We start from the raw sequence: 12,421 nt of genomic DNA, 5'->3' as shown, positions 1-12,421 counted from the left end.
AAATAGCAAACTACACATCCCAAATCAGAATTTTCCGACAACACACACCTATAAAATGGTAAGATATCTAGCTCAGAACATTCAAAAATGGCAGACCACCCATCCTAAATCATAGTTTTCCGAAAACATACACCTCTGAAAGGCTACGGAACCTAGCTCAGAAAAGACAAAAATGGAAACCCACACACCACAAATCATAGGTTTCAGACAACACACACCAACAAAAGACTAAGAAATCTAGCTCAGAAAAGCCCGAAATAGTAATTTACGTACCGCAAATTATGAGTTTCAGACAACACGCACCTACGAGATACTAGAAAACCTAGCTCATAAAAGCCTGAAATAGCAAACTACTCATCCCAAACTATAGGTTTCAGACAACAATCGCCTATGAGAGACTAAGAATCCTAGCTCTGAAACGTCCAAATAGCAAACTACACATCCCATATCATAATTTTCTGACAACACACACCTATGAAAGGCTAAGAAATCCAGCTCAGAAAAGTCAAAAATAGCAACCCATCCATCCCAAATCATAGGTTTCAGACCACACACACCTATGAAAGGCAAAGAAATCCAGCTCAGAAAAGTCAAAAATAGCAACCCACCCACCCCAAATCCTAGGTTTCAGACAACACACACCAACGAAAGACTAAGAATTCTAGCTCAGAAAAGCCCGAAATAGTAATTTACATATCCCACATCATAAGTTTCAGACAACACACACCTACGAAATACTAGGAAACCTAGCTCATAAAAGCTTGAAATAGCAAACTACTCATCCCAAACTATAGGTTTCAGACAACAAACACCTATGAGAGACTAAGAATCCTAGCTCTGAAAAGTCCAAATAGCAAACGTTACATCCCAAGTCATAATTTTCTGACAACACAAACCTATGAAAGGCTAAGAAATCCAGCTCAGAAAAGTCAAAAATAGCAAACCACCCATCCCAAATCATAGGTTTCAGACAACATGCACCAACGAAAGACTAAGAAATCTAGCTCAGAAAAGCCCGAAATAGCAAACCACCCGTCCCAAATCATAGGTTTCAGACAACACACACCTATCCTTCTGCCATCAACCTATCCCCCCAAAAATATTTTATTTAGAGATTTATTGTTAAATTTTTTATTTCAAGTCATCCACACGGGTTTTTTGCTAGCAACTCACCCGCCACTATCACACTAATATTACTCTAAGACACCCCGCCCCCATCAACCCATCTCCCCCAAAACACATTTCAGCCATTTCTTGTTAAAAATTTTATTTCAAGTCATCCACACGGGTTTTTCGCTAGCAACTCGTCCCAAAGTACAGCACTATAAGTACTCTAAGACACCTCGCTCCCATCACCCCACCACTTTTGTATTATACAGAACACATCGAAGAAGTAAAGCTATCCGTTATTAAAATTCTCTTCTTGTCATCTACATCTCTCTTAGTATTCAGCCCTCCCCCCCTATATATACCTAACCTAACCCTGAATTGGCATATCTAGGGGGGGGGAGGGCTGAAATTCATTTCCAATAGAAATTTACCCCTCCTCTATTTTTGTTACATATCCTAGACTGCAGTTTTCAATAAAATTTAGCTTTTCAGCACAATTCAATAACAAGTATTTTTCATGCTCTTTTATAATTAAGTGCTCACTTGACAGGGACTACTAGTTTTTTTTGCCTCGAAGGGGCTAGAAGGCTCAGAACAGCATATAGAAACCTAGTAACCATATGCTAAAAAATTTGCTTCTTTAAATAACTGGCTAGGGAGAAAAATAGGTCATTTGTAGCTGATTAATCATTGAAGCTGACTAAGGCTATCTATGTCCATATTAGGGGGGGGAGGGAGAGTAAAGTATAGGATCATGGTATCAATTTCAAAGTCAATTAACTATAATAATTTATTTATTATGGAGTAACTAAGTAAAAGTCTTTTATTCAGACTCCTCACTAAACAAAATATAACCCAGTTGTGCTGCTGATTTGTATCTAGTACTTATGTCAGTGATTCCACTTCTTAAAATGTAAATGGGGCAAAAGTAACCAGTTAGCCATTATAAAATAAAAATTAGCAAAATAGAAATAAGAAGGTATTTTTCAAAGTGTAACTGAGGCAACTGCCCCCCCCCCCTCACCAAATTGGCACCCCAAAATTATGTTTCCTAATGCTGAATTAGAATAAACAGTGTCCATTGGTAAGTACAAACAATACAATAATAGATTGTATATGACTCATAATACACATATAGTTTATATATATTACATAATAACAATGACAGATAATGATATAATAGTATTGCCTTATTTTATCAACATTTGTCATTCAGAGAAGCCATGACTCTCTAATTTTGTTCTTAATATAATTCCTGTATTTGTTAAATGTACCCATCAATGGTTACGAGCCTGAGAAAATTTGCCTGATTTTTGAAAAAAAGGAGGGAGACCCTCCAAAAACCATTATGTAGAGGTTTCTAGCTCCTATCTACAAAAATGTGGAATTTTTTAATCTTTTCCAGAAGAATTATGTTGGATGTGTTTTTTTTTCAGGGTGATCGTATCAACCCAGCGGGCCTAGAACATCGGGAGATGGTTTATTTTAACAGAAATTAAAATCTCTACATATTCTTTTAATCGACAAAAAAACTGGAGGGCAACTAACCCCCCTCCAATGCCACTTTTTACCAAAATTATCTGGTGAAAATTCTGAGATTAGTGTTTTGTTCACCATAGTTGAAAATCCTAGTAACTATGTTTTTGAATATAACATGGTGCCCCACAGCATATGGGGAAATTTTCCCATTGTTTACGTATAGTATTTGTATTTTGGGATGTACTTTTATGCACAGATTTTTTGGGTGGGGACGGGATGACAAATTTTGCTGGGGGGAATTTTCCATGGGGAATTTTCCAGGGGATGAACTTCTCATGGTAAATTGTATACTGGGGGAATTTGCCATAGTTCCTATATCTTTATATGTCTTGTATTCTTTAGACTGACTCAATTTTATGCATTGAGGTGTTAAGGGTAATTGTCCAGAGTAAATTTTCACCAGAATTGAATTGGAGGTGGAGCCAAATTTTCTGGAGTTATTTAAAAATCAATCAGAAATTACATTAAAAAAACATATTTTTCAACTGAAAGTAAGGAACGATATTAAACCTTAAAACGAATGGAAATCAATAGGTATACGAAGGGGGTCGCCACCTCCTCAACATCTCGTTCTTTACACTAAAGTTAAAATTGTGTTCCAATTCTATAAAAAGACTCCTGAAATAGAAGGGTCGTTTAATTAGAACAATAAGTACCTTCTTTTTAAATACCGAAGAACTTTAGCCTGAAGAGCGGGATGTTCAGGAGGGGGAAATTCCCCTTGTAAACGTAATAATTTCTGATAGTTTCAATATTGCTCCTTACTTTTAGTTGCAAAAACTTATTTTTACGTTTAATTTATATGCAGAAGTTAAGTTAATACAGTATTATAAAAGACTGTTTGGATTACATCAGACAACTCATTCACAGATTCTGAAAGGTGATATGGGCCAGATTTTGTTAAAACTACGTAGATCTATTTTCATGCTAAGATTTTGGTTGAAGCTCATTAGGTGTAATGAAGATAGACTAGTAAGAGCTGCTTATTATCAGATGTTGAGTTATGGTTCGAAAACGTCGTGGCCATCCCAAATTAGGTCCTGAAAACAAGGTTATTCTACATCAGGACATAGCTGATGTTGCTGGTAAGCAAATACGCTCATTGGAAACTGCGTTTCGCTTTGATTTAAAGTCATTTTGTAAAACGTTAATCTCGTTTTTCTTATGGAATTTTACTGTGGCGCTCTTGCAGATACTGCCTTTTGTTGACGCCAAAAATAAGTTAAAAGGGGATATCTGCACTATCTCGAGAACGAAAAAGAATTGTCTAGTTTTTCCTTAACAAACAAATTTGTCTTGCTCTGAAACCTAGATTTGATGTATTTGTTTGCAAAACAGGCACCTCCTATCATGTTTTCTAAGGCTTCAAACTTTTTTTTGTTTTTTCGTTCTGTAAATCGAGTTTATGTCAGATATCGCCTTTTGATTGACGGCAGCCGAAATCTCATTCTAATTAAACAGCCGACAACTTTTTCAACAAAACAAGTTTTTAAAAGAAAAGTAAAGGGCTCCATTAAATCAAAAATGAGCTGCAATACTGCCCAATAACCTTCTAAGCGTAAAACGGGTCTTAAGACCAGAATATAATTGGTCTTGGTCTTAAGGCTAGGACCAGAACAAATTATGTTCTGCTCTCGAGACCAAATTATTTGTGCCAAAGCGTGGTTCTAAGTATGCCACGCATGACACCAAATGGAGTTGCGTGTCAGACGTAATCCAAGCCTGGCGGAATAAGTGATGTTTCAAGATGGGCATGAGTTGACAGGGAAAATCGCTTCAGGTCTCAAGAGGTTCTAGAGCACAGGGATCATGTGAAGTACTATTTTTGCAGTATTTGCTTTCTTGACCGCCAGAGTCAAGAGATGTTCTGAGTCAGGTCAAATCAGAAACATCTACAAACCGGGGTAATTTCATTGAACTAATAGTGGAAATATCTAAAGGCTAAAAAAGCTGAAGGTCAAGTTAGAGCACCGATTTTGTCACGATTGCAGTCATCAATGCCAAAACGACGCATTTACAATGATAGGAAATGCCATGTGGCAAGACTTAATTTCAGAAGTAAGGTTAGCTAGTTACTACGCTATACTTGCTGACGAGACAAAAAATGTTTCTAGAAAAGAATAATTAACGATCCTACTTGACACTCAGCTAGAACGACGACTCCAGGCATTCGACAACAATTGCCTAAGGTCTATCCTAAATATACATTGGACGGAAAGAATTCGAAATGATGAAATCTATCGTATGACAAATCATACCCCATCCTTGATCTCATTAGAAAGCGGCGATGGATGTGTTGGGGGCATATGGTGCGAATGGGGGATGGAAGGCTGCCGCACGACGCATGGTGTTGGACACCCCCCGGTCTCCGTAAATCAGGGAGACCGAAAATGATCCTTGGCAGGTCGCTAATAAAGGAGGCGAAGCTGGCGAGGTCCTCGTTGGAGGAGCTATGGTTGAAGGCTCAGGACAGGTCGTCGTGGCGAACCACTGTTGCTGTCTTATGCGCCCCCAGGCGTAGGAGGACCTAAGTCTAAGTAAGTAATCTAAATACAACACCTTTAATAGAGAGCAGAATTGCTCTTTAGATGCATTTGAATGTCACGTCATTCACATGAAAAAGTTTTTGCTCAAAATTAAGGCTCTAAAGCATAGGCAGCCAAAAGGTGCACGTCTTGCCTTTGACCCACCAAAATACTGTCATGCACCAGCGTTGGGGTCTGTCCCCCAAATTGGGAATCACGTGTCTAGACCCTTAAGGAAAAAATGGTGGCAACCCTACTTCAAGTTTATAATTCTTTTCATGAAATCCTTGAATTAAATCTCAATCTCCATTTACTTCAGTTAAGATGCTGATTTTTACGGCATACGGTATAAAAATTATACTATACATATATGGATTAGTTACCCATATACGAAGGGTTTTATCCGGGGAAAAGGGGTGCCAGGGTCTACCCCTCACCCTTTTATGTAGACCTAAGAATCACCAATCTTAACAGCTCAACCTATCTGGATTGACATTTTAAAAGTATTTTCAAATAAGTTTTATCTTTTCCTTATTTTTTCTTTGATTTTTCCTTTAGGTGGAATTGAAAGTTCATCCCATGGAAGGAAAAATTGCATTAATTAATGAAGTTGTTTTATCCCATAAAAGATATCATAAAATACCGAAGCTTTCAGAATGCACTCACAAATCTTAATGAAATTCCAAGGATCATATTCAGCATGCCTGAAAACCCACGTACCAAACTTTCTACCATCAATCCAAAAACATCAAATTTCGTATTTCCCTATAGTTGGCTATTGATCACAAACATAATATTTGTACGTCATTCACACTGTAAGGTAAAAGATTAAATTCTCACAAGTACGAAAAAGATTGCTTTAAGGGTGAAATTATTTACAAATAAGGCGTTTCATGTTCGTTCTTGATGCAGGATAAAATGTTCATTTCGGTAAAAGGAAAACACCTATTCACTAGAGGAGAAGTTATCCTTCTTTAAAAATAACGACGAAGTTCGTTATTTTTTTCATGTTAAAAAAAAACAGAAGTTCGTGATTCACAAACGACTGTCACATAAACTACCAAAATAGAAAATAATTTTTAATATGTGCACCTTTATCTACTTAAGAAATAAGCAATATCTGAATACATCAAAATTTACAAATTTAAAATCTAAATTTAAATTTTACAAATTTATCCAAAATTCCTTCGTCTAAACAGTTTTACTTTCCTACTTATGGATTCTTGATGAAAGTACCTTCTCATTTGAATGAACCAGACCTAAATTCCAACTATGGTTAACTAGGGTTGCCACTTGTTGCACTTTCGTGATAGTACTATTTAGCACTTTTAAAGTCCATCTTTTCACTATAGCACCGAAAATCACTGTATAGAACTCAAATTTGGGCGATTGTAGCACTTTAGGAACTGACCGTTGTGAAAATCCTGTGGGTGACATTACATTGAGATATTTATTGTGATTTAGATCCCTTAAGGGCCGAGTATTTTCCGGAATACTTCCAGAAAAAATTTCTGGAAAGCATTTTCCGGAAAAAAAAAGAAAAAAGTCCTAGTGATTGTTATGAATGTCGCAATTAAGAAGTATATGTTAAAAAATACAGTATATATTAAAAAAGTATATTAAAAGTATATTATTGAAAATTCTACTATAAGATCTTTGGGATGAGCGATCAGGTGCGACCAGGGGCGTAGCTCCAGCATTTTATTAGGGGGCCAAAAGGGATCCACATCTGGAGAGTCAAGGGGCATGGGCTATACAATAATTTCTTCTCCAAATTATTAGGGGAAACTGCCCCCTCCGCACCCCCCCCCCAAACAACACCACTGGGTGCAACGTAGAATATATCATCAGTAGAAATAAGTCCTAGCCATTTGCCCTAGTTAAAAGAAGATTTGACCATTTCATACAAAAAAAAACGAAATGTGAAAGTAATCTTAACATTTTAATAGTATTTAAACTATTTATATAGCGTTCTATAGTCCCTGGAGTGAGCCAGGGAAAGTACGCAGGAGAGACTTGGAGCCCACCCCCCAAAATACTAAATTTTTGGGAAGTTCTTGTTCAAATTATCAGAAAAAATTGTTTTTTACCATCGAGCCCCAAGGAACTTCTTGCGGACGCACCTGGATTATACCATCAGTTGCCATGAAGAATATTCCTCCCTGTCGTTATTAATATTACAAGGTTTATCATTCAAGACAAAAATCTATCACAATTTATTTTAATAAGATTGAGACGGAGGTTATTTGGAAAATGACACGGAGGACAGACTAGACACACAAACAGTATTTTTTTAAGGAGGGGAGGGGGCGAATTCGAAAAAAAACTCCAAATATAGGCAAATATAAAAAATATCAAGAAAATAAGACATTGTAGGTAAAGTAACAATTCCGAGAAGAGATGGGACAGGGATCTGTAAATACCCTATGTGCACGCCATGTCATAGAACTCATCTCATGAATTCAAAAATTCTAAAAACATAAACCAGGAGAGTGTAGATCACATGGCATTTTTTCATTCATAGTATGGTGTATTCCAAGGTTAAACTCTTTATCCGCCCGACTCGAAGAATGATTAATGTGGTAATTTTGATTATAAAAATCAATAAATACAGTCTAAGAGCAGACAAAAGGACAAGACAACGGTATATTAAAAAAAATTGTCAAGACAATTATTACAAAACATGAAAAAATAAGTAGACACTGTTATCTTAGTAAGTAGAAGAAATTGAACTAGTTTTTTTTCCTATTCAAAATCAGCCGAGTCCAACATCTAAGCTCATCATCGTCACGAATCCAAATACTGACATCCAGGTAGCCAGTTTGCCATTTCCGCTGTAAATATATGCATCATATTAATCAACATCTACCCACGTTCTTGGCTATGAACTGTTGGAAGAGTCTATTGAAATCAGCATCATTTTCGAAAAGGGCAAGAAGAAACCCCCAAAAACCCAGATAACCCAGATAACCCCAAAACCCAGATAAATTTAGCATGTTTGAGAATCCTGACACTACCCCGATGACATAATTTCCAGATAAGGCTTAAAGAAAATAATCTGAAAATAGGAAATCAGTTACAACTGTGGAAGAAGACTTGCCCTATGACGGAATTACATAGAGATAACAGGCTGGGACTAAGAGGTATGAGTACAAGTCTACTAAGAGATTAGGTTTGATACCAACAAGAGGCGCCATTAGACAAACTGTTAGGGGGGGGGAATAGATTGTACCGACTGGCTGGTCGTTTTTTACCGATTGATTAAATAAAATAATAAAGTTTTTTCCAACTAAAAGTAAGGAACAACATTAGAACTTAAAAAGAACAGAAATTAATCTATATATGAGAGGGCTTTCCCTCCTCAACTCTCACTCTTTACGCTAAAATCTTAAAATTTTTCAAGAATACCTCTCATTTAAATTCATTCGCCCCGATTTTATTTATATTTGAAAATAATATTTTTTAACATTTATATTTTTAAACTCCTGTGGTATACCTGCCACCCCTTCCCCGCAGTTTATGAGGCCTAAAACCACTTCTGGCTCTGTATTTGAGCAGTCTTTCTTAGAGAAATGTACAAAAAGTCAGACTTAAGCGTAAAAAAGAGGGCTGAGGAGGAATCCCTCTCATTTGCGGAATAATTTCTGTTCGTTTTAAGTTTGAGTGTAGCAAAAGTGGCGTCAATTCACAATATTTTGGGAATGGGTCAACGTGTAGTTTTTCAAAATCCAAGGATGAGACAATTTTATTAGTTAAAAAATTTTTCAATTAAAATACAGGCATTTTTAAATAAAAATAATATATATATCTTTCAATATTTAAGAGGGCACATTCTTCAATCCAATTGACGCCACTGGAGACCAAAAGTACTAGTGCTTGTTGTTGAATGTGACGTTATTATCTCGGATGTTGTTAGTCCGAGCATTGTCATCCGACGGGGGGGGGGACAAAGAAGGTACGAAAGTCCTTACCACTGTAAGCACTGTGCCAGCTCTATGCAAGCTCTATGCGAGGTGTTTTGAGCCAAAATGTCTAAGGGGAGGGGGGAGTAGATTTCATTAGTTTTCTAGTCACTTTTGCTTCTAGTTTTATTGGTACTTTTGTCTTATATCCACCACACTCAATTTCTGTCGAGAAGTGAAATTTGGTTAATGCTAATAAAATACCAATCAAAATACCAGTTTTCAGACTATGGGGTAAAATTCATTCAGTTTGCGATCTTTGTTGATAGGAAATAGTGTCTGACCATGGATGTTAAAGAGACAATTTAGGATTTGCCAAGGACTGAAGAAGAGGCAATTAGACTTTTCCAGGATAAGGGGGTGTTTATTCTTTCGACAAAGACCCTTTTTGGGAGTGTACAGCTATGAAACATGTATGAAACAAGTCGGTTTGCGTGTCAATAGATGGTTTGCTCGCAGTAGAATACCATTTGTTACTGCTATTCGTTTCATTTATTTGCGGGTTTAGGTATATTTCTAAGTTATAGTTTTCTTAATTTTATTGATAAAGTATTATATTTTCATTATATTTTGTTTCATTTCATTAGCATTTACCAAACTTCACTTCTCGACAGAACTTGAGTGTGGTGGCTATAAGACACAAGTACCGTTTTATTTAATAAATAATTCACATAACGACCGTTCCGTTATACATAGTACCCTTGAAAAGAATAGCTTCTTGTTTTTGCTTTACCGTAAGACAGTGACGGTTCTGGTCTCTTTTGCGCCTTCCAAGATTATCTTGATTATCGCCCACCCCCATCCTTTCTCCTGCAAAATTTTCAGGCGAAATTTAACAATATTTGTATTTATTAACAAAAATTATTTTCAGTTTATTTTTTTTTTATTACTTAATTATTATTAATTGTTTTAATTTAATATTTTGATAATTATCATGGAATTTTTTTTATTTGTTTTATTACTTAATTAATAATTCATTTATTACTTGCTCCCTTTACGATAATATAAATAAAGTTTCGAAAGTTACAAAACGATTATAATCGTTAGATTATTTATATAAAATGTGGACCCCTAAAATTTGTGAGCCCAAAGCATGAGCCCCTTCCGCCTCCCCCTAAAACTACCTCTGGTTTAACAAGTAAATAAGAAAACCACAGAGCTCAATAACATAGAAAAATTTCCAGCCCTCCAATGATTTGCTAAAATGTAGGATACCTCTTGAAAATTCTCGTTCAATTTGCCACGCTTCTCAGCCATGCGGCTCATCGACTGATTCCAGTAACACAGTTCACTATTTAATGACCTATCTTCTGAAATTACGATTCAGAAAGAAATAGCTTGAAGGATTTAGTACCAGAAAAATGCGAGGACCATACACGCAGGAATTCATTTCGGGGGAGTAGTTATTTTTCAAGAAGGGGAAACTGAGAAAAATACAACAACAAAAAAATACTGTATGTAATATTTTTTGAATAATAAATTTATATAGTAATAATAAACTATATAATAGTAATGATAATAATATATATATACAGTATATTTGATAATATATATAACTACAATAATAATAATTATTAAATACACTATAAATAGTAATAATAATAAATATAATATACATAATAACAATAATAATAATAATTTTGAATAATAATAAGTATTAAATGTAGCATAACTAATAATAATAATAAAAATACTGTATTAAATGATGGGCATTAAGTAAACGGCAAAATTATGTACACATACTTTACGTATTATTTTCATTTTTGAAAGTTTGTCACAAAGGTCCAACACTTTACACTCATAACACTCACTAGGGTTCAACAGTTTGTCACAAGGGTTCAAAAGTTTGTTACAAGGGTTCAAGACTTATACACAAATCACGGAAAGTAGATTTCACATCGACTTAAATTATGTATAAAAAGGTCAAAGTTTAATAATAAAGCATTTATAAATTCCCAAGTCGCCCTTCAGACATGTTTTTCCGTGGTGAGGGGTCGGGTTCTTTTTCGGTGGGAGGAGTCTTTATCCAAATATTCTACCGTATTTTTCCCATTGCTCACCAAACAACCCCCGTCCACAGAAAAACTACATATGTCTCTTTATACTGAATGAGCTGTTTTGTTCTATTATGAAAAAGAATAATTATTACCTGTTTCTCGCTTCGGGTAAAATATCATCGAAAACTACAAAAATCATTGCACCAGCAGCAAATGATAAGGCGTAAGGTAAAAGCGGAGTCATGTACTGAACTGCTGCAGCTCCAATAACTCCGGCTATTGGCTCCACAATACCGCTTAACTGGCCATACCTAAGGACACCATAAAATATAGCATGTTTTGTACAAAAATCATTTATTTCTGAGAAATAATTTTGATGAAGTGACTGTAAGAAAAATCATTTTAGTTACTCCAGTACCTCCTCCAACACTTTAAAGATTTTTCTTATATTATGAAAATAATTCAAATTTTTTCCGTTTTATAGAAGATATCCCCCCCCCTCCTCGAGATGTCACTCGAGCCTCCTAAAATAAAATCATGGGTACACACTTAGATCAAATGCAGGTGATATTGTAAACTCGTAAAGATCACCTATTAACTTCGTGTGATTGTTCCTGATTCGCGTTAACGATCTGAGTAGCGTATTAAAACCAGCCCGCACTATTCTTCGCTGATGTAAATCATGTTACGATGAAGCTTCTTTTCAGCATGTAGGTGATGATAACCTTGTGCCTTTGCAGATGATACCAAACTAGGCTGCTGTGAAAGGGATAAACAACGGTCATTTCCAAGCTTAGGGTTGTTCTCGAGGAGACGTATCTCTGGATAGATTCTAACCGACTACTGATTAACGTTGATAAATCCTACTTTTTGTTTTTTTCCGGGTCGGAAGTGTCCATCTGGAGACATGTGGTATCAAAACATCCAGAGGTTTGATCAGTCGGCCAGAAAAGTGTTTTGCAAAATACCTGGGAGTCCTTTTTGATGAGAACCTGTCACTTCTGCATCATATTGAAGCAGTAGAGATGAAGATATTCCGGAATCTTGGAATAATAAAGGAGCTAAAGAACGCTTTGCCGCAGGAAACACCGGTCCTGCTATACAACACTCTTATCAAACCCCATTTACAATACTGAGCAATGATCTGGCAATCGATTTTAGAATCTCACCTGCAGAAGCTAAATTTTATCCATAAACGAGCTCGGAAATTAATTGGAAAAAATGAAGAGTATTTGTCAATGGACTTGCTGTATCCTTATTCATTGTTGACAGTTGTGGTCAAGTTTCT

General features: G+C 35.9%; 1 protein-coding gene across 4 annotated transcripts in view; it reads right to left on the bottom strand.

Moving 5' to 3' along the window:
- Nucleotides 1-7,804: 7,804 nt before the first annotated feature.
- The window catches only part of Zip48C (Zinc/iron regulated transporter-related protein 48C), a 100,973-nt gene continuing 96,356 nt past the window's right edge, over nt 7,805-12,421 (bottom strand). For all 4 annotated transcript variants that reach the window (XM_089103761.1, XM_089103759.1, XM_089103763.1 and 1 more), the window contains 2 exons: nt 11,286-11,444; nt 7,805-8,008 (listed from right to left, as the gene is read on the bottom strand). In XM_089103761.1, the coding sequence (XP_088959887.1) occupies nt 7,930-8,008; nt 11,286-11,444 (238 nt within the window). In that variant the 3' untranslated portion in view covers nt 7,805-7,929. The remainder of the gene's footprint in view (nt 8,009-11,285; nt 11,445-12,421) is intronic.

Source organism: Artemia sp. Qi Xiang Cuo, chromosome 17 (genome assembly GCF_049724085.1).
Source record: "Artemia sp. Qi Xiang Cuo chromosome 17, ASM4972408v1, whole genome shotgun sequence".
NCBI classification, from domain to species: domain Eukaryota; kingdom Metazoa; phylum Arthropoda; class Branchiopoda; order Anostraca; family Artemiidae; genus Artemia; species Artemia sp. Qi Xiang Cuo.
Note: the sequence above shows the minus strand (reverse complement) of the source record. Positions and strands in the feature narration are given on the sequence as shown.